General features: G+C 47.9%; 1 protein-coding gene across 1 annotated transcript in view; it reads right to left on the bottom strand.

Annotated features, from left to right (window-relative positions):
* Positions 1-906: 906 nt before the first annotated feature.
* The window catches only part of Cdyl2 (chromodomain Y like 2), a 176,610-nt gene continuing 151,076 nt past the window's right edge, over positions 907-26,440 (bottom strand). Inside the window, exons 3-7 of the mRNA XM_087900447.1 lie at positions 25,908-26,125; positions 20,976-21,148; positions 14,546-14,756; positions 10,580-10,723; positions 907-7,525 (exon numbers count right to left, since the gene is read on the bottom strand). Of these exons, the coding sequence (XP_087756573.1) occupies positions 7,367-7,525; positions 10,580-10,723; positions 14,546-14,756; positions 20,976-21,148; positions 25,908-26,125 (905 nt within the window). The 3' untranslated portion in view covers positions 907-7,366. The remainder of the gene's footprint in view (positions 7,526-10,579; positions 10,724-14,545; positions 14,757-20,975; positions 21,149-25,907; positions 26,126-26,440) is intronic.

Here is a 26,440-nt window from a genome sequence, read left to right on the forward strand (position 1 = left end):
GTAGCTTCCCAGCCATGGTGGGGTGGGGGTGGGGGCTCTGTCTAGAGCACTGAAATGAAAAGCTGAATGAAAGATTAAAGAATGGCAGACAGGTAGACGGTAGAATGGATTGGAGGGCAAGTGGATGGATTGACAGACAGAAGAGTAGGTGAATGGACAGATAGACAGATGGAAGAGTAGATGCATGGATGGAAGGACAGATAGGGAGATAGGATGGATGGATGGATGGAAGAACAGGTAGATTGAAAGTGGAAGGATGGGTGGATGGATGAATGGCTGAACTACTGGGAGAGTGGGTGCATAGATGGATGAACAGATAGATGGTCTTATATAAACCCCTTTCCCGGAATTTATTAGCACAAAACCATTGAAGGCTTCTGATACAACTCTTTTCTGCACCCTTCCCCAGTGTGTGAGGCCATATTCTGAAGGTTCCTCCTCCGTTTGTCTTTCTGTGCTGTTATAGATAAAGCAACAAGATTATGGATATGCAAAGACTCTATCCATAGTGATAGACATCAATTTTGACCATGTAAGGCAGCTTGAACTATACAAGATTGATCTCTGTGGAGGTTTGCCTACTAAGGATAGGGGCCATAATATTATAGAGCATAGTGCACATGCCAAGGAAGGGATAAATGATGCATCCACTCCCTGAAAATCTGCCCCCTCCATTCTAAAGTCCTATGGCATCCAGCTGTTGCCCCTCTACCCAAGTGACGGCCTCGAAACACTAGAAACTTCAGGTCATACCTGGATGGAGATGTCAGTCTGCCAGGAACCTTGGAACAACCTCCAAGGCTCCAGAAACTTCTCGATTCTGAAACCACATAACCAATTTGTGACCTTTAAGATGGATCACCAAAGGGGTAGGGGTGGGTGGGAGGGACACAGACAAATGGAGACGAAGTTTCAATCTTTTTATTCAAAGCAGCTTCTCACGATGTATAAATACTGCATATTAGCACACATGAAAAATACAACTTCTAAGGCACCCAGAAATAGGTTCATATACGTTACAGGACCATTCACAAAGAGTGGACGATTTGCTCCAGACAGTCAGCATTTGATAAATCAGAAGGTTATTACCCTCAGTACTGCACCCAGTTTGGGGAAAATATTTACAATGTGGAGAATGGGCCAGCTATACCTGCATATAACTCTATGAAGGACTCATACTTACAAGTATCCAAAACTAAGGACTCTCCAGTGAAAATCTGGCAAAAGAAAATGAGTAACCTAACCTGCAAAGGTATCCATGGATTTTGGTGTGTACGCCACATCCATGGTCAAACCCAAACACTCCTAGGGTGAGCTGGACACGTTTTTGGTAGCCTGCTTCATTATCAGAAGTTTGGTAATAAGCCTTACCAATAGAATAGCACTTCTTTAACATCAGTCATCTCTGGATTAGTAAAGAAGTCAATGACATCATCAAGAATGAGTATGAGAACGGGGGGCATCCCCTGGGGGAGGGGGCGCTGAAGAAAATTCCTGCTCTACTAAGCAGGAAGTGGAATGGCTTGATGAGGAACTAAGGAGATGGACATCTGGCAGTCACAGGATGTATCCCTGGAGACCTAGCTGCAAAACTTCAGCTGGAGGCCCCCACACAAATGGAAGAGTCTACAGTGTTCAGACACCTGGCGGGACCCCAGAGTTCCACTCTGTAACGGGATAAATAGACACCTGAGACCACACAGCAGAAACACCCACCTGAGATACTAAGTTCCAATCACAGAAACTCTCCTTCAGAGCCTTTCAACGAGATATTCAACTTCTCTGCATGGCCAGTTAGAGGAGCATGAGTTTGAGGGAACCAAGGCGTCCTCTGTGCCATGAAAAGCTCACACATCTGGACCCAGATGTGCCTAGAGCTTATGAAACTCATGCTCGGTTGGAATCATGAAATTCTTTGGTCCTTGGTTTTATGAAAGGCAGTTATTTTCACGACCTTGTCAATGTAGCCATTAGAAAATATTTTCAAGCTGGAACTAATGGCATAATGGCAAATTGAATACTAGGTGGAAAACTCTGCACCCTCTGAACTTCTCAGAGTCAATTTAACCTGCTCCAGCAGAAGCCTAGATGTTGAGACTAAGAGGTGAAGCCAACCCAGAGATGCAAGGCTGAAGCTAACCCTAGACGTCAGGTCTTCTGACTGACACATGAGCACATGCCAATCTCAATCCAAATGCTGAAAAGGTGACATTGGACACTTCCTAGAGAGGGCCCCCATGCTTAGCCTCACAGCCCTGAACTCACGCTCCTATTCCGAAGGTTGATAAAGAGAATCAGCTGGTAATGGCCAGAGTGCCACCTACCAAAAAAAATGGGATTTAACTTTTGAGAATTAACTCTTTAAGATTCCAAGATCCACCACGCCCGCTGCTGATAAAACCTGGGATTTCTGTGCCACTGGAAAAACCCTGGATAAACCAGCTCGCTTGCTGTGCGCGCTCTGTGTCTACAGTATGCCCCTTCTGCCGAACTCCAGTCTAGCATGGCTCGACACCCAGTTGCTCACAGAAACACCAAGGATGCATGGCAACGCCAATGACGGAACAAAAACCGACTCCAGATTGGCTACATAGTAAGACTTTTATGTAAACTTTGTTAGCATCTCTCAGAGACTGCCGACTTTAGCTACCCTGGACATTTGCAGGTCACCCACAAGGAACCTGGAGTTCCCACCGGGGTCAGGAGCAGGAACTGTCATTTGTTTAGAACAGATGATGAATCGGCAGCCCTCCCTGTTACCACCTCCAAACCATGCCACATTATGGCCAAAGACATTCATCAAGAAATCCACCTGGTCCCTGCCGCCATCGACTCCACCACTCTCTTCCGGTTAGCCACGAGCTACAGACTTCCGGTTAGCCACGAGCTACAGACTTCCGGTTAGCCACGCGCTACAGACTGCATTGAGCCCACCAACATGGCTTACATGGAGGAAACAACCCGTATTACCCTTTTATTTATTTATTGATTTTTTGCAACAACCTTAAGGCTCTGTTCACAGCTCCATCAACTGCCACACAGTGAGAATTTATGCGGGGCGGGAGGGGGCGTGGGGGGGGAGGACAGGCTTGAACGACACACGTAGTTTTGAAGGTCAGCAGGATTATTGAACCTAATGGTAAGGCTTATTCCACAAATTCAACACGTTTTTCAAATTAGATTTCAAACACAATGACTTCTAGAAAAAAAGAAAATTGACTTGATTTCTTAATGTAAGACTATTTGATAAAAAAAAAAAATTGGCACCAAACCAGTGTGCGACCTATTTTTTTTTTGAAGGAAGAAGTGATATTAATGGAAAAGATTGCCTAAAACGCATGTCCTAATTTACCACAGAAATATAAAAGTTTATATTCTGAAAATATATATACTGTATTAAAGTCTATAAGCATTTCAACCAAAACCCGCAGAAAGAACTAAGTGGCACTTAGCTACAATAACAACAAAAAACACACATGCAAGACAAGCCCCCGAAGACATATCTACAAAGGCAAAGTGTAGATTTTCGAGATTTTACAAAACCATTTACAGAGAATAAAATAAAATACTTAAGAAATCTCATTTGGAGTCTTAAATACTGTGTCTATTAGTGAGGGCATCTTGTCTCATATATACAACAGAAATACAGGAGAGAAGCGGGCCTTCCTTCTAAATGTTCCCATAGGAAGATTTGGGGGATATTTATTATTATTATCTTTTAAAAAAAAGTCTATGGAAACTAGATTGAAAAAGTGTGTGGAGTGGGACTAAATTCCAAATTTAAAAAAAAAAATTACAAACGTCTAAAGAGATTTTTGAAACCAGGAGTTAGGAGTGGGGGATACAATTCAGCATTCGGCGAGGCGATTTGTAAAGCAGAGTCAGAGATAAAATTGCATTGTTCAAAGTCTGTTGTGGTTAAGTGGTTATTTTCCCGTCCTCGTATTGAACTTTAGCTTTTCATGCTTCTGAGAGGACAATTCCCAGTTTGACCTATGCCAAAGGATAAGCCTTTAAGTCTTTTCTCTACTTCCTTCTCAGCATAACATGTTTCCACTCAGACTTTATTTCGAAACAGGAAAGGGTCACCTAAATAAAAGAACACCCGCATTACAAAGTGGCCTCCATGTGCTGAGGTGGTCTGGCCATCTTAACCATAACTCTTCAAAAGTCTCCAGGATCAAAGCCTCTAACCCCAACCATGTCAAATCCACATGCTGGAAGTTGCCGTTGCCAAGGCCGTGACAGGTCAGACAGGGGGCGTCCTGGGTGGCTTGCCAGAAGGGACGTTGACTCAGAACAGGCACTCTCTACTTCTCACCCCTAGCTGTCCTTCCAAGTTCAAAGGAACTCTTGAGTTGGGCCTTCTAAGACCATCTACGATCCCTCAAAGATTTACTTAGGGCTCTAGGAAAGGATGGCATGGGAAAGGAACAAGAAAGCTAAAGGAACAAGCAGAGGGACCTCATGGGAGCAGAGAGGACACTGGGACACAAGATAGAAGATGGAAGCCAGCACCCTGCCTCAATAAAGCCTTTAGGGTAATCTGAATACAACCACAGGCTGGGACTTTCCATCCCCATTCAGGATGCTGGAGGTCGGCTGCATTTCAACGACACACTACCCCGAGAGCAACCCTGAAAACAGCCATTTCAGTGGTTTAACCAGCCCTGCGGCAGACTGACTAAAGGACTTGTGCCCACGTGGCAGAACTACTTTATTGAAAGGACTTAAAACGAGCCGTACGAATTCCACCTTGGAAAGAATTCCTTGTCTATCTCGGTCATCACAGGTCCTTGATACATTCAGAGGTTTGGTGTTCATCAAGGACCCAAAGTTAAAACTCTGATTGTATCAGGAGGAATCAGAGATGGACACTGATAACAGGAATTTCTAAACATCACTTTCCATTTCCAGGAAGAATCCTGACCCCTTGGCTCCCTATGGACAAAATTGGCTTAATCAGAAAGCATGAGGGTTGGAACCTATAGAGGAAGCAGCAGTTGTGAAGAGGCTTGGAGACATACACAAGAACAAGGGCCATCTTAAGGGTTTGGATGAAGCACATGGAACTCATCTAATAGAGAAGGTTCAACAACAGACACCTGGTAGAATCCAGAGCGCTCCTCTGTTAACTCTCTACTCCCCAGCCTACAGCTCCTACAGTGTTCTACTGGGACACCAGGAAACTACAGGATTCTATTCTGTTTCCCTGTGACTGAATACAGCCGAAGTGGCTGCCCCTTCAGTCTCCTCATGGTTCAAGAGGCACAGGCTGAAAGAGAACGGAGAAGTGAAACTCCGGCCCTCTTGAACCCTTCTGACCCCTAACGCTTTCCATAGAGGGAAAGGTCATCCTGAGGAGCGCAAGGCCAAGCACACGTGGGAGCCTCCTGAGTGCTGGGATTAAAGGCTACCACGGCCCGACTGGAGACAGAGTCTTACGTAGCCCGGGCTAGGGACTTGAAATTGCAGCAATCCTCCTACCTCCGTCTCCCAGGTGTAGAGTCGGGCCCCTTCACTTGTTCTCATGAGAACATTCAACCACCTGTGGCATCCTTCCACCTGGGACTGGGGTAGCTATTCCCGTTCGAGAGCAGACAGAGAACCAACTCTCCTTCTTTGCAGCCCACCTCCTCACCCCAACCTCCAAGAAGATGTGCCAACTCGGTGCTGTACCCCACTATCTCCAAGGCAGGGCTAAGAAAGGCTGTAAACTCACAGGGAAATGAATAGAAAGAACAAAGGTCAAGATCTGGAACATATCTAGAACTATCCAGGCACCCTGATGGTCTAATTTTCTCTGGGCACATGATCTCAAAGAGGTTTGAGGTTCCAGGCACAGTGGAGCCTCTCTTCCTTCTATGTCCTGTCTCTTTATCAACTCAAACCCAAACTCCCCCTACCATGCAGATCCAGGGACTTTAGTTGGATCACATGAACACAGCTACTGGAGGCCTCCGATAGCCCACAGCCATTGAGGCAAGGAGACCTCCATGCTGGACACTGCTCCCTTGTATTCTCCCAGCTAGAAAAAAAAAAGAAGATTCATTGTTCAGGCTTCTGGAAGCAAAATGGTTTGGACCCTAGAAAAACTCCAGAGACTGGGTTTTCTTTCTCAACACTCTCAGAAAGCCAACTAAGACATTAACTTCCATATGAGAGGAAAGGTCTTGGACATCCAAGTTCATTTATCTATCCCAGAGCAAAAGAACATCTCACCCTAGGCAATATTTCATCCTGAAATAGGACCGCACCCCCATCCTTCCTTAATGCCGCTCATTTAGGGACTGGGTCCTGCTTTGAGACCATTTGGGATGACAAGAGTCCTAGGTTCTCCTTAATGACAGCGAGTGACAGAGAAAATGCCACCGTGACTTATCATAAAAACAAGACTAGAGAACTGGCATCATGTTATTAGAGTGACGTGGAGAGGACCTGACACAGTGTTGTTCATTTTAAATCCACGAAAATCCTTCCGTTCTTATCTCTGAACTTCCCACATGGCTCACAGTGAGCGCGCACCAAACGGCGTGAACCTTGAATCGTATTTGGTCCAGGGTAGTATGAAAATAAGATCTGTGTGAACAATAGACTTCATAATATATAAACAAAAATAAATAAATAAAATAAATCCGAATAAAGAAAAAATTTTCCTAGTAATTCATGTTTTTTTTTTGCAAAACTAGCTTTACATATAATACACATAAATTATCAGAATTTCCACTTACATTGTTTTAAAAATATATATTTAACAAAACATTTCTAAATGTACAATATCTGGGTTTGTAAATCACTCAGTTGGGTTTTGAGACCAAGCCCTAAGAATCACACCGAGCTGCATTGGAGAGGAGCCTGAAGCCAGGCCTATGGGCCAACAGAGTCACGTGCTTGTTGGTCTGCGAATTCCCTAAGATGATTGTCCCCTGGTCCCAGATCATTTAATCAGAGACCCATGATGGCCTCATCTCCAAGTTGGAGGCACTGTGTAGACACAGCCTGAGTCAGGAGGATGGGGGAGGTTGATCGTCCCCTTCTGGACCATGGCGGTGGAGCGTTTCAGCTAGTGGGGAAAGGGAAGCAGTGCCTGGCGGAGCCCTGAAAAGGTGTAACCCTGGAAAGCTCTACGGCCGGGCTGGGATAGGGACACGGGGAGGCCAAGGGTACTGCGTTTCCCACTGTTACATCAAAATCAAACCAATGAGGAACAACCGAAGGACACGAGGAATGGACACAACCCTAGGTGTAAAGACACACCCTGACAAACTCTTGGCTAGGGGCGGACCCTGGGCTCCGATGGCAGAAACATAGGGCCCAGCTGGAAGTCAGGTACCCTTGAGCAGAGAGGCCCACAAGCTGGGGCCCTTCAGACTTCATAGATTTTGTCCTGCAGGTAGCTGAAGAGGGAGTCCAGGCCTTTGGAGGAGCTCCAGAGCTGCTTCAACATGACGCACTCCTTCTCATTCACGTCTTCCAGCACCGACTTCAGGAAGCTCCGGACCAAGCATTTGGACTCCTCCAAAACCTGGAAGGAAACACACACATGTGGGGTCAGCCAGCCTGGGGCTGAGTTCTGTCTCTGTAGTCTTGCAGTGCCCACGGCAGCCAAGGAGAGGGTTTACCTTGGGTCTGAATCATTGGGTCTGTTTATTAGCACCATCCTGAATGACTTCCGAGTGGTCAAGGTGTTGAGCCCTCTACTCATGGGATGACTTGGGCAGGGAGGCATGGTACTCAGGCCTTAGGAACCTTGCCTTTTATCCAAAGATGACATATAATCAGCTCTCTGTCTCTATCTCTGTATCTCTCTCTCTCTCTCTCTCTCTCTCTCTCTGTTTGTGTGTGTGTGTGTTGTATGTGATGTGGTGTGGATATATGAGAAGGCCTTAGATCAACATCTTCTTCAACTGTTCTTCACTTATGACATAATCTCTCACTGGATCTAGTATGTGCAGACTGGGTAGACTGGCTAGATTAGGTCAAGAATCTGCCTGTCTTTGCTTCCCCAGCACTGGTGCATCTGTATATACATACACTATATATATATATATATATATATATATATATATATATATATATACACATACACTACATATACACACACTACACATACATGTACATACACATATAGTTTCTGGGATATCAGTCATAGGTCTCCATGCATGCATAGCAAGCACTGTACCCATAGAGCTGTGTTTTTTCTATGGGTTTTTGACGAAGTTCGCAAAGCATTGTTTTGACCCCACCCCATGTCATGAATGGAGTCATTTGTATGACCTGTCAGGGAAAAGAACACCCAACCCGAGGGTCACTGTGAACAGAGAACGAGCGGATGGTTGACAGAGTATCTGCAGGATGCACTGGACGGCCATGCCTCTGTTAGGCGCGGCAGCAACAACAGTAGTATTGGGTAACATTGTAGTATTGGGTAACAAGAATTACAGCCATAATAATGGTTGCAATTTGTAATAGTCATGGTAGGGAATGATAGCGGCATAAACTGTAGAAATGATTTTCAACAAGCACAGTAACAGTTGTGGTAATGATCAATAATAATCATAGTAATCAACATAATACACATAGGGCCAAGCAGCAATGTTACAGTAAGACAGGAATGAGGAGCGATGCCAACAATCACACCAACACTAGAGTAATAAGTGGCAATAGCAGTACTGAGCAATAATATTAATGGTGGCATTAATAACCACACCATGATGACCAGGCTCTATGAAGTATTTTTTTTTTCCAATCTCACGTCTCTCAATTGCAGGTAGTTCACATCTTACCCCCGTTGTAGATGAAGGACCCTGAGAGGTAATATGGCCCAGAGCGGGATCATTCAACAGCGGTACAACAAGGCATCTCAATCAGTCCGATCCCCAGACCACGGTGTTGCCTCCACAAGGGTCAAGGCTCAGATTCTCATGGTTCTAAGCACTTCGAAACAGGCAAAGCAAAGGGCAACCCCCAGGTGCCAGCTGTCTGGAAGGACCTTACACTCCAGCACAGCGGCGGAAGGAACCCTGAGCGCCTCTCATCCTGGATCTTTTTCTCCTGATAGCGCCGCCTCCCAGAGGCTGCCGGCTTCACTTTGCCGCACAGTCTTTTCTCAGGAAGTCACCTAAAGTTCCTGGCTCCTCTGCAGCGTTGCTGTAGAGGTTTCTTCTGTGTGGGTGTCTCCTAATGTTCCCCTCAGGTGTCCTTTCAACAGATACTTCATCTGGGGGCCTCCCCTTGCCCAGAGTGTGGCCCACACCCCTCGCAGCTCATGCCTGCCTCCTGCATCCCCTGGGCAAACTGGCCACAGTCAATGCTGAGATGCATTCGACCTTCCTGCTTCCCTGCCTCCTGCCTCCCAAACTTTTGCTGTTTCTTCTGCTTGAGCTCTCCCCCTGCCTCTGTGAAGCTCACCCTCAGGTGATTAAGCATGGCCGTTTACTTGGGAGTGGAAGGTTTCTTGGCAAGATTCTTTCAGAGCTAAAAGGGGGAGAATATCAGGAAAAGGGGTAGAAGAATAATCCCAGTCATTAAAGACAATCCACATAAAACCAGTAGGGCACGTGGTCCATATTCCAATATGGAGATCACCACAACCATCATGAGCAGCACTACTGCGAGAGTGCGCAGGCGCAGTGGATGTCCAATGACTAAACAGCTAACAGGAAGAGGCTGAGTAGATGCCCATCTCAGCAGAAGCGTGGGGGCACAAGGCATGGGATGCAGGCATGTGCATCCGTTTCTTAAGGACAAGAGTATAGACCTTATCCTTCAGCATCTTGTCCCACTCGGGAACCGGCCCTGAGGCTTGAGTCCCCTCCTATGCTCAGAGTCTCTGTCATGAAGTCAAAACCAACGTTTAACTGAAACCTTGCACCTCCGTGGAGGTGTGGTTCATCCCTTCTTTACTGCATTCCTGGAGTCGAAGAGCAACCTTTAGATGTGTCAGACACTAGGCTGGACGGAAGTCATAAAACAGGGGCAGCATGAGCTGGTCTCTGTCCCCTGACCTGTAGTGCCCTGGGCCTTCCCTTTCTGAGACTTTAGCTTGGTGCTTTTTGGGTGTTCGGGGCTTTCTCTTAACACAATGCTTGCTTATCAACTATAAATCTCTCCCGTGAGCCTCTTTCAATGGGGCGTGGATAGGAATATGCAATATCCTGGGCATCTTTTTCTAATAATTTTGGCATTCTGTACCAAGAGGCAGTATATCCCACACTGTAGAAAACCTCCCACTGACTCTGCAGGTTCTCTGGGGAACTATGGGAAGGGCTCAGTTGTCACATGAGCATGAGGACCTGAGTCTGATTCCCCCAGAACCCATGGAAAATGCTGGGTATAGTTGTGCTCACTTAACAATCCTAGAAGTGGGAATGTGGAGACAGGAGGATTCTCTGGTGCTCACCAGTCACAGTCTAACCAAACTGGCAAGCTTTGGGTTTGGTGAGAGAACTCTTCTCAAAAAAATAAGGTAGAGATGACATTGGAAGAGACTCCACATTGGTCTTAGGACTCCACCTGCATGCACGAACACACAATGGTCCAGTTACAAGGACGGTACATGAGAGACATGGGGACTCACCACGGCACTGCAGGACGCCATCTCCTTCACCCGCAGCATGACCTCCTGGCTGAAGGTCGTGGGCCAGAAGACTTGTGAGACAAGGCCCCGGCTGCATGCCTCCTGAGCCGTGAGTTTCCGCCCACAGAACAGCATTTCATTGGCCTGGAAGAACAAAGGCGGGAGAAAGCTGAGGGCACAGAGCTCTGCCCAGGTCCCTTAGGGAAGCCTGGAACAGCTGGGCATGAGCACCTCTCTGCTCCCTGAGGCAAGAGTCACAACCTAGAGTCAGATACACACTATGGAATGCATACAAACATCTGCCATTGCTCTCATTAAAGTGTCAAGAGAAGCCAACAGATCTCGCAAAGCTCTGTGAACCCAACAGTACTCCCCTCCAGTCATCGACCCTTGGGTGGGTTTGCACAGCCTTTGAGGTTCCTTTCAGTGCTGACTGCTTGGCCCTGCAACGGTGGAGGAAGGAGAGAGTGCTCTACCTGCAGGCAAACACTTTCTAACTAAGACAGTGACCCAAGTTTGTTCTCTCAGAAGAGAGATTAGTTCTGAGGGGAGAAGGAAGGGATGGAGGCAGAGAGGGATGAGAAGGAGATGGAACAAGAGAGAGTAAAAATCTCAGAAGAATCACTAAGCTTTAAAAAACAAAGTCAATCAAAACTCTCTACAGCAGTAGGGACCCAAAGATGAGAACACCAAGGTAGAGAAACAGCATCCAGCGGTTTGGGGCACAGACACTATGCAGTTGTGAGTGATGGAACACTCCCGTCTTGGCTGGGCTGCCTCTGCACCCCACACCTCAAAGTGACATGGTTTTCTCTGTTTTGGCATGGGTGGCTGTCATACACAGTGCTATGGGGGCATAAGTGTTCCCCAAAGCTCTGAATGTTTAAGGATTGGTCCTTGACTCGACTCTTCGAGGGAAGTGGTGAACCTTTATGAAATGGGACACTTGGCAGATCGTTTAGGTCACTGGAAGTAAAATGTACACTTGAAGGGACCCTGGTGTGTCTCCATCACTCTCTGTCACTGAGACAGAACAAAAGGAGCCACACAGAACTCGGTTGAGAACACACAGCCTTCAGTTCATTTCGAAGCATAAAAAAGACTAAGGCTGGGAAGCAGAGATGAGGCCAGACAGTTTAACCACAGCCTCTTGTTTACATCCATAACAATGAGGGACTGCCTAGGGAGAAACTTACATGAATGGGAGCCTGTGGCTAATGTCAATGACAAAGTGTTCACCTCCCAGCTGTGTCACAACCAGTGAGGCTGAGAGCCACCTGAGACAAGGGACAGTGCCTGAATCCAAATGACTTCTACGTCCCACCTGTTAGCCTATCCCATACAAGAAGTGATGCCTACATAAGGACAGGCTTAGAAATATGAGCTAACTGGGAACAGAATGGCCATCTTCCATGTCCTCAAAGGAAGCTGGTAAAACAAAAAAATAGTGTCTGGCTACGAACAAGGATGCACACTTGACTGTACCTACACTGTGGTAGACGTGGGCGCACAGGCCTCTGACTACATGGGGCCTCCCAGGCACCTCCAATAGTTTTCTTCCGGTGCTCTCTTTGAAAAGAAATGTGAGTGTTAGCTAGGAGCCCAAGACAGCTGCTGAGAGGCCAGGGAGCCATGGATAAAGACCAGTAAGAACAAAGGACAAACACTAGAGCTATGAAAATATCAACATAATGTCTCATCCCTGTTCAGACTCTGGGGAAGTCGCTTAACCTCACAGGCACTCCTCCATCCCAGAGGCATTCGACAGCCTATGGTTCTGGGCTTCTAGCTACAGCTGGACTAATAGAGATGGGGCTTTACCAGCACCTGGCCTGTGGTGTGAAGGTGATGAAGGGACACTATTTTTTTTTATTACTGCTGGTGTGATCAATTTTGAAAGGAGCAAGGAAGAACACAGATGACACAGAAGAGATGCTGTTAGACAGGCTCCCACTTGTGGAGACCAAGGCAGGTTTTCAAGGAGACGAAGGCAGCCCGGGACCCCTCCACACTATGGAATTGACAGGAGATGGGACGCCAAAGGAGAAAAAGAGAAGAAATTCAGAAATTGCAAAGCTCTCTGTTCTGCCTCTGCCCAGGGACTCCACAGAGCACCTGGATGGTGGGGAGCCACTAGAATTCTCTAGCGTGCAGACTACCTTGGGACAATCAGGGTTTTCTTAAAGGCGACTGCTTAATACATGTGTTCAAGAAGTACCCCGGAGTCTGTTTCCAAACCGAAGCAGTTAGCAAGAGACCCAAGTAGTAGAGCACTGGATAGTGTACTCTCAGCTCTAGAGCTGTAGGACTGTCCTTGTCACTCACGTCACGCTGCCCCAGCAGTGTGGGCTCTCCCATGGCCTACAGCACCTGCTAGTAGGGTGCCCCTTATAGCCATAAGTAGAATTCACTGAAACATGCATGACAGCTGAAGTCCCAGCACCCTCCCTGATGGATGCAGTGCATGGTCCTTGTCAGCTTGTCTACCTGTACCACCTTCTTCCTACCACTTTGCATGGGAAGGGCACCTCTAACAACCTGTCTGGGCTAGCTGCCCATTCAGGACCCCCAGCTCTGGTCCTGACGGTATTCACCTAAGACTCACTCATTTGTAGTTTTGCTTTATGACATACCGGGCTGGGAGCTCAAACTGGGCAGTGAACCATGGGGATCCAAACCGTAGGGCCACCATTGTACCACATGACTATTTTAGAGTGTGTGTGTGTGTGTGTGTGTGTGTGTGTGTGTGCATGTAGTTCTAGAGGTCAGAGGTTTTAAGATGGGTGTCTCACACTGGTGTCTCCCACCAGGTAGTCTTGGCTAGCTTGACCAGCAAGCCACAGGGATCTACCCATGCCCTTCTTCCTTGTGCTGGGATGACAACCATCTAACGCCATGCCCAGAATTTTTTATGTGGGTTCTTGGAATTGAACTCATGTCCTCATGTTCGTGTGGCAAGCCCTGGATGAACAGAGCACAGCTTTAGGTCCTCCCAGACCCATCAGAGCCTGGGTCCATCACACATGTTCACTGGTATCAGTGAATTCAGTGAAAACTGTCAGTGAACAGCAACTCTCCTCCTCATGGGGCAGTGGACGGCCCCAACAGTGAATGCTTTTGATGTCTTGTTGCCCCTACTGTGTGTCCTGCCTAGACTTGTCCTGCTATCTATTACCTAGGGTGGAGTCCACGGCTTTTCAACCTAGTCATGTGACAATTCCTTCGTGTCTCTGATCTCACTATTCCATCGACATTCTGGAAATCTCCCCATTTTCACAGGGGGGGGGAAGCATCTTTGCCATCACTCAAAGTCTTTCGTTCTTTCATAGATGCAAGGTTGAACTGCACTTCCTGACTGCCTTACCAGGAGGTGTGGCCACGTGATGGAGTCCTGGCCAGTGATATGTAAATGAACAGGGGATACTCTCTGCGAGCCTGGTCTAGAAGACCCTCTAGGGTGACTGTCTCTACATCACCGGGAATGGAAAGATCTGCTGGACAGAAGCTGTCTGACCAATGTGGATAGGATTTGCACATTTTCCAGACTATTCTAGAGGGGGGGGGCAGCTGTTGCTCAGATTCTGAGAACTGTGGCTGTTCACTACAGCACTCAGCTCCCCCAAAGACACAGCTTTACCAGAGTCTAGTGAGGAAGAAAGGGGATGGGGATGCTGTGCATGGTGCCTGGCACACAGTAGGTGACATCATCATCGTCATCTCAGCTTAGCTACTCCATCAAACACCAATAGCTTGAAGACCTGTTGGTCTGGCGTGAGATCAGCCTGGCTTCAGTCTCAGCAATTCCGGGACAGCAAAGGATGCCAGAGCAGGTTCTTCGGGCCTAGTGGATACCAGACTTTCACCCCTAGGACACTGCCATATTTTAACCCCAGTAAAAGGGTCCTGCTATGACCCAGGCCCATGCATACCAGATTTGAGGATTTACATAGGAAACAGGAGGCTTACCAGCGCCACACCCAGGATCTGGGGGAAGGTGTAAGAGGAACAGCCAGCAGGTGTGAGGCGGATAGTAGCATATGGTGTCTGAAACCAGGCCTTCTCACTGGCCCATACGATGTCACAGAGGGGTAGAATGGATGCTCCCAGGCCCAACGCTGGCCCATTGATGGCTACCACGATGGGCTTCTTAAACTGGATGAAGGCTTTCACGAAGTCTCTGGAGAAAGAAGAGCCTCTGTAACTCATGGCTTGCATTTGCTGGCCTCGGGATACCTGCTCTGACTCTCTCAGGTGCCGTGACACAATTCCTGGTCCTAAGAAGCAAGGGAGGGCCAGCCAGAGGCCACGCAGACTACCTGCAGACCCACGGGGCTGTCAGATTCTCAGAAGGGAGGAATGGCGTGGCTAAGCACCCTGGTGGCCTAGCTGTGCCCAATGAGCTCTCAGTTCTCTCCACCTCCCGTCTCCTCTCCAAAACCACGGCCTGGGCAGTAAATTCTATGGGCACCCTAAATATTGACAAGGTTGTATACTTAAAGGAAGATAAGCTAAATGACTGTTCTAAATGAGAGCCAAAACGGAGGTGTCCTTCAGAAGTATCCCTCAAGGGCAAGTCCATGTCCAGGGAGAGCGAATGTTCTAACATCACTGACCAAGACGTGATGACTGGTGGGGAATTCCTTCACTATAACTTATGATCACTTTGAGTGATGCTAAAGATGGAACTCAAGCTTCAGAGGGTGGACGTGGGTGGGGCCTAGGGACACCGAAGATTGCTTTCAATCCTGGGATGGTCTAGCTCTGGATTATCTGCAGGGATGCCAGAGTCACCAAGGTTGGTTCTATGGTGCTTATGGGAGTCTAGTGTTAGGATGACGTTAACTGAAATTGGGATAAGATGCTGGGCTCCCATCACGAAGCTTCTGGAGTTTGTGATGGGAGCCCAGAGAATAGGATGATGTTTAACTCTGCCTGACATGCTGTATTGGTCAAGGTTTATATATGTGTCTTTACTTATCAAACAGGGACACCAGTAATGACTTCTTGTATGTGCGAGTGTGTACATATGTATGTGCGTGTGTATGTGCATATGTGTGTGTGCATGTAAGTATGTGTGCGTGTGTGTGTGTGTGTGTGTGTGTGTGTGTGTGTATGTGTGTTATTTGGGTGCAGGTGCCAGTGGAGGCCAGACGAGGGCAGACACCATGGAGCTGTGGTTACAATGGTCATGAGCTGCCTCACATGGGGGTTGGGAACTGAACTCTGATCTTCTGGAGATGCTGAAAGCACTCCTTATTGTTGAACCATCTCTCAGGTCCTAGAAATGGTTTATTTTGCCTCTGAATGCTTTTTGCCTTTCCTCTAGTTGCTATCAAAGTTCTATAAATGTTAAAATTCATCTGTGTATGGAGGGAAGTTACAAGATGTCTAGTTTAGCTAGCATTCATCATTCTTAGATGGAAGACTGGGAACTATCAAAGAGTTGCAAGAACAGAAGCCAAACACCTATGCCCTTGGTCCTCCCTAGCTTACCTCTCTGGGCTTCTCTCCTGCCACTCTTGACCCTGCCTCCTGTGTATGCCCACAGGCCACCACCATCATTTTCAATTACCCTACTGAGAGTCTGCTTGCTCTTTTTGAATCCTTCTTCCCCTTTGGCCTCTGGGAAACTCACAGATCTGTCTGGCATACTGCCTGGCTTCCATCAATGTTGAAATTAGAACCCATGAATAGCCACTGAAGAAATATACTGTCTCCCAGAAGGGCACAAAGACTATGTTTCTCACTCCTCATTGTAGCTGGCTGTGTCCATGCCACCAAGGGCTGGTCACGCTTGTAGAATACATAGACCTCTTCCAAGTGAAAGCAGCTGCCAACATTAAAATCTCCAAGCCCGGTCATCTAGGTGATCATGATAGACAGGGACAACACCAGGGGAGCCCCAGAATGGACGGGCCTGGATTCCTGAGGCACTGTTCAACAGTGTCAATACCCTTTGCTGACAATATTTCCCCTTCTAACACTTATCAAAAGTATAACAGCCATAAGTTGGAATCTGATTCTACTGTAAGAAAGATTGTTTTATGTGAAACCTTAATATCTTTGTAAGTCATTAGGAAATACTTAGCTTTGACCCAAGATTGCATATCACATTACATTGTCTGACACCTATCAAGACTGCCTATCACATTGAGACTCACCGTGGTCACTCTTAGCTCTGCTCAAAAAGAAAAATCCCAGTGGCCTCACCCTCTGCTGGCTGGGTCTTCAGTGACCATCCTCCTGGTGCCCTTCCTACCCTCACGGCTGGGTTTTAGGTTAGAACACTGGCTTATTTCGACAATGCAATCTGAGTCTACTAAGGATGTCAGACTTACATGGACAGTCTAGGGAAGCCAAGGGCTGGGCAACTTTTATCAGACATCCCACTTCTAAGAACTTTTGTACAACTCCAAAGTCGAGGACCTGAGACGTGGGAAGACTTTCAGACTCCTTACACCACACTCTCCACTCTAAGGATATCAAGGAAATCAGCACAGCCCTCCTGATTCACAGCCATACATCTGTTAGACACGCTCCACTGCAGGGAGTCCATGACAGTTAAGTTAGCCTCCATGCTGTGGGCCTTGGGTAGGCATTGCTGACGCTGTCATACCTCACAAGACGACAATTCGGGAAGCTACTGAAGCTTTCACCCCTTCCAGAGGTTTCCATTTCAGCATCCAGAGACTTCTGCTCTGTGCAAGGCTAGGAGGGACCCTGAAGAAAGTGTTGGGTTTGAAGCGCACACAGCCCCGGCCTCCCATCACCAGCTGCCCCAGTTTCTTTCCCCTCATATAAATGCACCATGTGGGACCCTCCCATCCTTTCCCTCTCACCTCAGGCATAAGATCTCTATTTCAGGGGCTCCCAGGATGCAGATGCCAAACAGCAAACAGGATATTGCATTACAGACCTGCCGATCGGATATCTGATCGCCCTTCAGTGGCAGGGCTGGGCTCAGAGGGCTGCTCTCTATTTTCTTCTGTGTCCAATACCCTGAGACTGACTCTGGCCCTTTGTACATCCCTGTGCTCAGCCCAAGCCCTGTGTGTAGAGCCTGACCAGGCAAATGTTGCCCAATGTGGCATGGAACATCATAGGAGACCGTTTTGAGGTCAAATCTCAACTCTGCTTGTCACTATCAGACTTTCTGCTCTATAAAATGGGAAGGCCAATGCTGGGTAACCATGGAGCTAAATGAGAATTATACAAGAGTAGCACGTGCCCAGCACGTGAGGAATAATGGATCAGACTGACACTTTCATCACTGGGGTTCCTTAGCTTACTCAGCCAGGAAAGTGAGTGGAAGGCCCAAGACTCCAGCCACGTTTCTGCTCCCTGTTACAGCCAACGTTCTCATCTCCATCTGACCCTAAAATCTCTCTCTTGACTTGGTCTTCAAGACTCTAGAGAGAATGGACTGTCACCCTTATGACCCCAGTAGGTCAGGGAATAGGCAGATAATGAGCAGAAATGTTCTTGACTCTCAGATTTAATGGATCTAAGCCAGAAAGGCGGGGCCAGGCCAGAGAGACGCTACTCCCATGGCGCGGTCAGTGGTGAAAACCTGTAAGAATATACCATGACATAGGGATTCCCTGTTCAGGTCCCCTCCCACGGTGACTCAGCGACAAGTCCTTTAGTCCAGTGACCTGGCCGGACTCCATTCCACTGAGCCTAATACTGAGCAATACCTTACTAGAAGCTGACAGAGGCAACGGTTCACAGTCCTCACCCAGCAGACATTACTAATCGCCTGTCCAGAGAGATGGCTCTAAGGATGCTATGATGAGGGATGGGATGGACCGAGCCTGAGAAGAGAATCCAGGAAGATGTGGAATTCTGAGTACCACTAGAACAGTGACCACAAACCATGGCTCAAGACAACAGAAATGTTTTCTGTAGTGTCCTGGAGACAAGAAATCCAAAGTCCACGTGTTGGTCCCCTCTGGAGCCCTGCGGCAGGAGCCAGACCTCGCCCACCTGTTGATTCTGTCAGCTTTCTTGGGTGCTCTGCCTCACTCCGGTTTCTTGTCTTGACGTCACATCTCTCTATTTTCATGCCTAGGCCCCACGCCATTGCTGCGGGAGTATCTCCCGCTGCCTCAGCCAAGAGTCGCTGAAGCACAAGCCCACAGTGCGGCCGGGAGCGCCTTCCGCTCCGTCAGCCAATAGCCGCTGAAATACCAGCCCACTGGGGCGTGGTATATCTCTCTTTTAAAAAGAGACACAGATCCCGGATCAGGCCCTCTTGGTTCCAGCGCTTGGTCCCGGCTCCTGCTCCAGCGACTAGGCTCCCTTCCTGACGGTTTATGGTGTATGTAAGTTTTACCCCCCAAAATAAATAACCCCTTAAAACATAACTGGTGTGGGATTGATTCGCCGATACGCCATCGCCTTTCTCGATCTCAAGGGCAGCGCTCGCCCATTCTAATCTAGGATCTCAGGACTCCGAACTCCATTACATTAAGATGCTTTTTCCAAATTAATTTACCTTCAGAGGCCGAATAGATTAGGAAGTTTCTGTATTTGTGTGTGTGCGTGGGGGGGGGGAGACGACAAGAGGGCTAAGTGCTAATTAGCCATACCTGCATGAAGGAGAGCCTGAGAGCCTGCGCCATATCCTAAAGATTTCCCTGGGCTGGAAATCCCACAAGCATCCCCACCGAGATTAATAAACCAGGTGCGGACTGTGAGCAAGGCTTTCTAAGGTCACAAAAAGGCTCTTTGGTCCCTGGGGTGTGCTCTGGTGGCCCCGTCTATGAAGAGGGAATCACTCTAGTGGCTTTGCTGATGCTTCAACTCATGCAAGGCCAGCAGTGAGAAGATGCAGCCGAGAACAAGCAGAGCACAAACCACCAAGCCATGGCCAGGGCTCAGTTGCACACTGGAAATAGGGAGTGACATCACCTCAATTCCTCCTAAGGAACTGGGTCCTGGCTTCATAGTCCCTTCCTGGGGAGGAGTCTGCATGTGGAAGCACACAGGCATTCCTGAGCAACACTTCACTCAAAATTGGGCCTGGAATCCACATAAGGGGGATCTTCATGCTACAGCCCGCAACCTCCCGAATCCCTAGTGACGACATGGGAATCCTCCTCTGCTGTGATTCAACCACAGGTCCGTGAGACTGGAGACCCTGAAGACTCTCCAGTGTGCAGCCTGGGAGCCAAGACCCCACATGGAGCAAATGTTCCTGGTCTTAAGGCTGTGGCTCCTCTCTGTCTCCTTGAGCAAGGAACACCAGCAAGTAGGTCTTTCCTGGGGTGACTCACTACGTAAAAGCTGTTAAGCTGCAGAGTGACCTGGCTGGAGAGTTCATCCATTTGCTTTTGTTATAAATAATTGGGATGGGCTAGCCAAACAGCTCAGGAGGGAAAGTGCTAGCGTTGCAAGCATGAAAACCTAAGCTTGATCCTCAGAACCCATGGGTTAACATAGAGCTTGATGGTATCCACTTGGAATCCAAGAGCTGGGGAGGTACTGACAAGCAGCCTGGGACTCGCTGGCCAGTCCGCTTATCCTACCTGGCACGTACCAGGCCAGTGAGAGACCCTGTCATAAACAACAAGTGGACATTGCCTGAGGAATAACATCTGAGGTTGACCCCTGGCCTCCACATGCACACACGTGGACCCACACATATCCACATGCACCTACACACACATTCACATGTGCACACATAGAAAACGAACAACATCTAAATAAACGGGGAGATAATGATCCTGTGTCCTGAAAAGGTTACTAATAGTTGCCCCTATGGGTCACCATTGAGACACCCACAGACTTTGAGAGGGGACAATATTCCCGCCCACACAATGCACAACCGCCCTAAGTTCTCCATCCTCTTCCTACACTTGATTCACATCGGGCCGAGGACAGAGGAATGCCGGCACAACCCAAAACCCCACCAGCGGACCAAAAGCAGGAGCAGAACGCTTCATGGCATTGCCAATGCAGGCCTTAATGAGAAAAAATAAGTGTATTGTTTTTCTTAACCAAAAAGAGGGGTTGGGGGTCGGAAGAAGAATGCGGCCCAGAGGGCAAAGCATGCCATTGGGGCCATGGACAAAACGCAGGCTGCCCAGCTTAGGTCCACAGTTCAAAGACAGAAATTAAACTGAATGACAGAGCATTTGTCCAGCATGTACAAAGCCCTGGGTTTGATCCCTGGCATTGAAACAGAATCAAATTTCAGATAAATCAAAAACAACTGTAAGATATAGGCATGTCCCAGTGTCCCAAATGTTGCCAAGGATGTACTTACCCTAAAATTAAAATCCCACATCATCTGAAATTTAAGTTTAACTGAACAGCTCGTACTTCCATTCGCTAAATCTGGTCATGGCTGGCAGGTTCCCAAAGCGTTCGCTCAAAGAGAAGCTGAGCTCACCTGATGGCTTCTGCGATCCGAGTGCTCTCCTTCCTCCGGTCACTGGACAGCCGGCCGATCAGGTAGGAATAGTCCAGGCCGCTGCAGAACACGCTGCCCACCGCACTGAGCAGCAGTAGCTTGCTGTCGTCCGTGGCCGCGTTGCACAGTGCTCGCCGGACCTCCTTCATGATCTGTGGGCAGAGGCAAGCGTGCAGAGCTCTGAGAACCGGAGAGCCTCCGCTGAACGGAAGCACAGGCCAGACCCAAGGAAGGAACCAAAGCTTTCCGGCACCACGCACAGTGTAAGCAGAAGGATCAACTTGGAGGCTAGAGGTCACTGGTCCAGACCTGGGAGCCCGGCATGAACTTGCTCAGTGTCTATGAACTTTTGCAGACCCACTTCTGGGGTTTTGGGCTGAAGCCCTTACAAAGTGTGGGGAAACTGACCTCCTCACAGCTTTGGTGAGTTTAGCCTCTAGATGCTTCAGTTACCTTTTCTTCTCTTGTTCGATCTCCCTAGACCCTTGGACAAGGGGTTAGAAGTGGCCATGCTTAGCAAATTTTAGTATTGCAACACAGCCAAGCTCATGGTCAGTCATGTATTAGCCACAAGATTGGGGATTTGCTGGTCTTAACGTCCAGAATTCTTTCCAGGTAAGGAATAAATGACAGGGTGCCTGCGAGGTCACATTCTGGGAGGGAGAGGAAATTCAGGATTAAGAGCATCTTGCTCTCCCCTTCATGCCACCACGGGGGAAATCTCACTTGTTTGCCCCAGTTAGACCATGGTTTGAACAATGATCAGAATGTTGTCTTTCTTAGCCCCTGCTGTATTCTTAAGACTACCACAGTGCCTGGCATAGACATTCAAAAGTGACCCATGACATGACAGTTGGTCACTGTCACACCTGTGGCTTCCCCACTCTGACTCACGCCCCTCACAGCCCTGTCGTGAATCCTGTCCACGCTGCCTACACAACTTCTCTTGGGAACCCGGACATTCAGGGTGACTTCCTGGTCAGGAAACCTCATTGTAATATAAAACTAACTAGTCTTAGCCCTTCCTTCAGCTTCTCCACCACACATCCTCCAATCCTAGTCAGAACAAGCAGCTTGAATTTCTTCTGTAGGTAAAATCTCCCATGAGAACTTAAAACCCCAACACAAAGTTCTGAGGTGTCATACCACATGAAAGAGAAATCTTCATATTAAAAGAGGAGGGACTGTGGAGATGGCTCGGCAGTTAAGAGCACGTATTGTTCTTGCAAAGCGCCCCAGTTGGGTTCCTGAGGCCATGTCAGGAGGCTCATAACTGCTGAACACCAAGCTCCAGGAGTACACTGAAAAATACTACAATCATGTGCACAAAACGACACCTAGATTGTGTGTGTGTGTGTGTGTGTGTGTGTGTGTGAAAATAAAAAGCAGTATCTTTTAAAAAAAATGAAGAATTGATTGATATGGAAACTGGATACAAGCTAGCAGCATTTCTGGAGCATCTCATAAAAATGAACACAGACGTGCTTCTGAGAGAGACCGACACCTAAGCCACGTGACCACATCACAGGGAAGTAATCTGCGCTGCAGATGAGCTACCAACAAAATGACAGAAAGCATTTGAGAAATATGAACAGACATACAAATGGGAGGGACATAGCAACACTAAGTAATATTACTCTAAGAGACTAGAGCAAGGGGAAAATAGCCAAGGAGGGGGAAGGGGCAGGGAAACAATGGCGACTAGGAGAGACTGAAATGAAAGGGCTTAGGGAAAGAGAACGTAGCCCACGGACAGCAAAGTCATGATTGCTGCCTAGATTAACAGACTAAACGGAGTTGGAGGGAGAATAAGCAAGCCAGAAGATCTGGAGAAGTTTCCCTGTGCCCCAATCAGAGAAACAGACAGAAAACACACTAAGAGGGTACCAATAAGTGCAAGCCAAGAAGGTTAAAACGGGTGCTTAAGGAGCCATTTTCAGATGTCACAGAGAATGGGCAGAGTCTGTCTGAGGCAGAAGCTGAGCACGTATGTAATGAATTGCATTTCAACCTGGACATCATAAGGGAGAACACATTTCCTGCATGCTCCTGGCCTACTCTCCACCTTCCAAGCCAGCGATGGCCAGCTGGGTCTACTCTATGTTCCCTCTGATGCTGACTCTTCTCTCTTCCCCTTCTGCACCTTAGACCCTGTGATGATGCAGAGACCATGGAGACCTTTCCTTCCAAAATAATCTCTTCTTCTCAAAATCAGCATAAGGGCAGCCTTCATTCCTCCAGAAACCTTAATGCCCAGGCATGTAAGTTAGCATCATCTTAGGTTCTGGGATGAGGACTGGAGCATCTTGGGGGAAATGCTTTAAGTCTGTTCAATACAGAGTTAAGTCTGAGTTCAAGACACCACAAAAGGCCAACACAAAGCAAAGGTAAATCTTTAAGTATCCAGAGACAAAAGAAAGCTTACCTCAAAGATAAACCCTTGACCAGAGGATAGTTCTAAAGAAGACTAGCAAGCACTAGAGGAAGGTAATGAGATATAATGTTCAACGTGCTGAGAGAAACAGCTATAGAGCAAATTCTTCACCAATACAACTGGCCATTCAAAGGCAAGCACAGGAGAGTTTATCATTCTAAGACTCTCAAAGAACATGACTGCAAAAGCATGGACCTCAAGCAGAGGAAAGGTGTATTCAGAAAGAAAAACACAGATAAACTAGAAGAAATCAGTGTGAGCGAGACAGATGCACAGCAGACAGAGGGAAAGGAGACAATTGAGGGAAGTCCGAATGGCCAGAGGTGACAACAGGGTGTGGGAGACACACCTGTGTGGCTGGCCCATTCCTGTGTTCCCTATTTGTCAACTTGACCCAGCAAAGAGTCAGTTGATAAATTGTCTAAATCAGCTGTGGGCATGACTGGCAGGGGAACTGTCGTGATGTGGGAGGGCACAGCCCACTGTGGGCGGCACCATTCCTAAGGTGAGTGGTTCTGGGCTGTTTAAGAAAGCTAGCCAGACGTGAGTGAGCCAGAGAGCAAGCAAGCCGAGTGGGCCAAAAAGCAGCATCTTCCATGGTTTCCGCTTTCAGGCTCCTGCCTTGAGCTCCAGCCCTGAGTTCTCTTAATGACAGACCCGGAAGTGTAAGAGGAAATCTCCCCTTTTCTCCCACTAAATTGTTTTTGGTTTAAGTATTTAGTCAGGGCAACAAAAAGGGAGCTTCAAACACTGTGGCTGCTGCTGGTACTGGTTGAGGCCATGAGCACTGGAAGAACCAGAGGCTGGAGGCAAGCTCGGGGTCCCTCACTGAGCAGGAAAATAGACAAGTTTTGAATGGCAAAGCCTTGTTCCAACTCCTGTGCTAACAAGACAAACATCATCTTTCTGATCTCGGAACTGAGTCAATGCATCTGGTCACGAATGGATTTTTACCTTGTAATGTCAACCCACCCAATGACACACACACTGCTAAGAGAAGAAATTCAATGGCCACCATGAAAGGGTTCCCTCCAGGCTGTTCACTAACAAGCAAGGTGGACTGGCTGGTGACCTTAAGCAGCCTCGGCTTCTTCTTAGTAACAGCAAGAGCCTATATAGGCCAGCCATGGGCACTAGACACTCCTGGGCACCTACGGGTGCTGTCTGTAATCTCACAAGGGAGACAGGGTGTCTTTTCTATAAACAGGGGTGCACAGGCAGAGTAATTTCCCCTGGTAACAGAAATGGCAACAGAAGTGGGGGCGGGTTGGAACGCAGGTTGCTAGACTCCCAAATCTAAAACATTCCTTCTCCAGCACCTCCTCTTGGATCCAATGGGATCTTTCTTTAGGGACTACTGTAACCAGTGTGCCAGCTTGCCTGACTCATCCAGCCACTGAAATCAGTGGGTCCATTACTCATTCTTGTAACTGACTGATGTCCATAAACCATCATAAATCAAGGCCACAGCTCAATAGGTAGGGCCCACGGGTACCTCAGATTAGTGGAACACAGTGTGGCATCCAGGATGAGTGGGTACCCATTACCACACGAAACTGTCCCAATGAGGCAGAATGAACTGAGAGGTTTCACACTGATTCCATTTATGGAAGGGAAATAATGTGCCTTTTAAAAGCTTTTAAGATATAGTAGAGTAGAAAAAATGCAGGAAGAATTGGTCTTGTGTGGGTGCGCCATGATGAACTTAAAACAACATGGGTTCCAGGTAAATGTGCATATGAGGAGTTGCCCACCTGGGAGCCCACATACACATCTCTAGATCCTACCTACAGAGAACCCCTGGATGCTTCTGCTAAAGTTAAGTGAGGCTGCCTCTCCCCCTCCCAAAAAAACCTCCATGCTTAGAGGAGGGGCAACGCTATCGGCCTCACAAACCCCAAAGGCACCTGTCAGCTCTACTCTCACAGTCTGTCAATCATTCTGGGCTATAACACCCAGAACGCCACAAAAGAGTCATTGGTTGTATAAATCATATAAGACACGCGGTCACAAGTTCAAGGACATGGTACCCCTCCACCACTTCATGGGCATTCCAGAGGGTGTCAGCTATACCAGAGGATACAGGCCATCCTATCAATGCGGGCCTGGAAGAGCGGTTCCTCGAGAGCAGCGGCTCTCAACCTGTGCGTGGAGGCCCTCTGGGGGAATGAATGACCTTCTCATAGGGGTCATCCAAGACCATCTGAAAACATGGGTATTTATATTATGATTCATAACAGTAGCAAAATTATGAAGTGGCAATGAAAATAATCTTACGGTTGGGGGTCAGCACAGCATGAGGAACTGTCTTAAAGGGTCACAGCCGAGGAAGTTTGAGAACTGCTACCCTAAGAGTGCCCGCCCCCAGACGTCTTGCTAACTCCCCATACTTCCACAGATATTATGGACAAGCAAGTGCAGGGTATTCCAAGGCCGAGAAGGAGATCTGAAATCACCCATCTTCCTAAAGCTCTTACCTCAGGAGTCAGGGCGTTGTTATCTGAAGTCTGGCTGGACAGAAGAATGTGCGTGAAGCCCTCTTCCTTCCGCACCACGATGTCACGAAACCGACAGTTGCTTTCATTCTGGCGGACGCTGTACCTGAGCCTCTTGTCAAAGACGTAGTCCTTCTCGGTCTCCAGCTTCCTCTTCACGGGGCTATGCAGGTTCAGGCCTCCGTTGGTCAGAGCAGGGCCTTTCAAAATCAGAAAAGCGAAGTGAGAACCTGGCCTGCATCATGCAGCCACAGGAGTCAACTGGAGGAAGCCTGGATTTCCAGGGGAAACATCCAGGGTTCCCAGGACCCCCTCTTCTCTGCTTTGGAGGAGTAAAGAGTCCCGGACGTAAATGACATATTTTCAAATTCAGAAAACAATCTGGGGACTTTCTGCAAAGAACTGGCTTGAGGGCCTGATCCCATCGCGGAGCACATCCGTCAGTGAGCAGTCTGCTTATATTAGGATTCTTGACAGCCAAGAACCTACTGACCTCTAGGAGAGGCAGTCCTGTC

This window comes from Myodes glareolus, chromosome 22 (genome assembly GCF_982192425.1).
Source record: "Myodes glareolus chromosome 22, mMyoGla1.1, whole genome shotgun sequence".
Lineage (NCBI taxonomy): Eukaryota > Metazoa > Chordata > Mammalia > Rodentia > Cricetidae > Myodes > Myodes glareolus.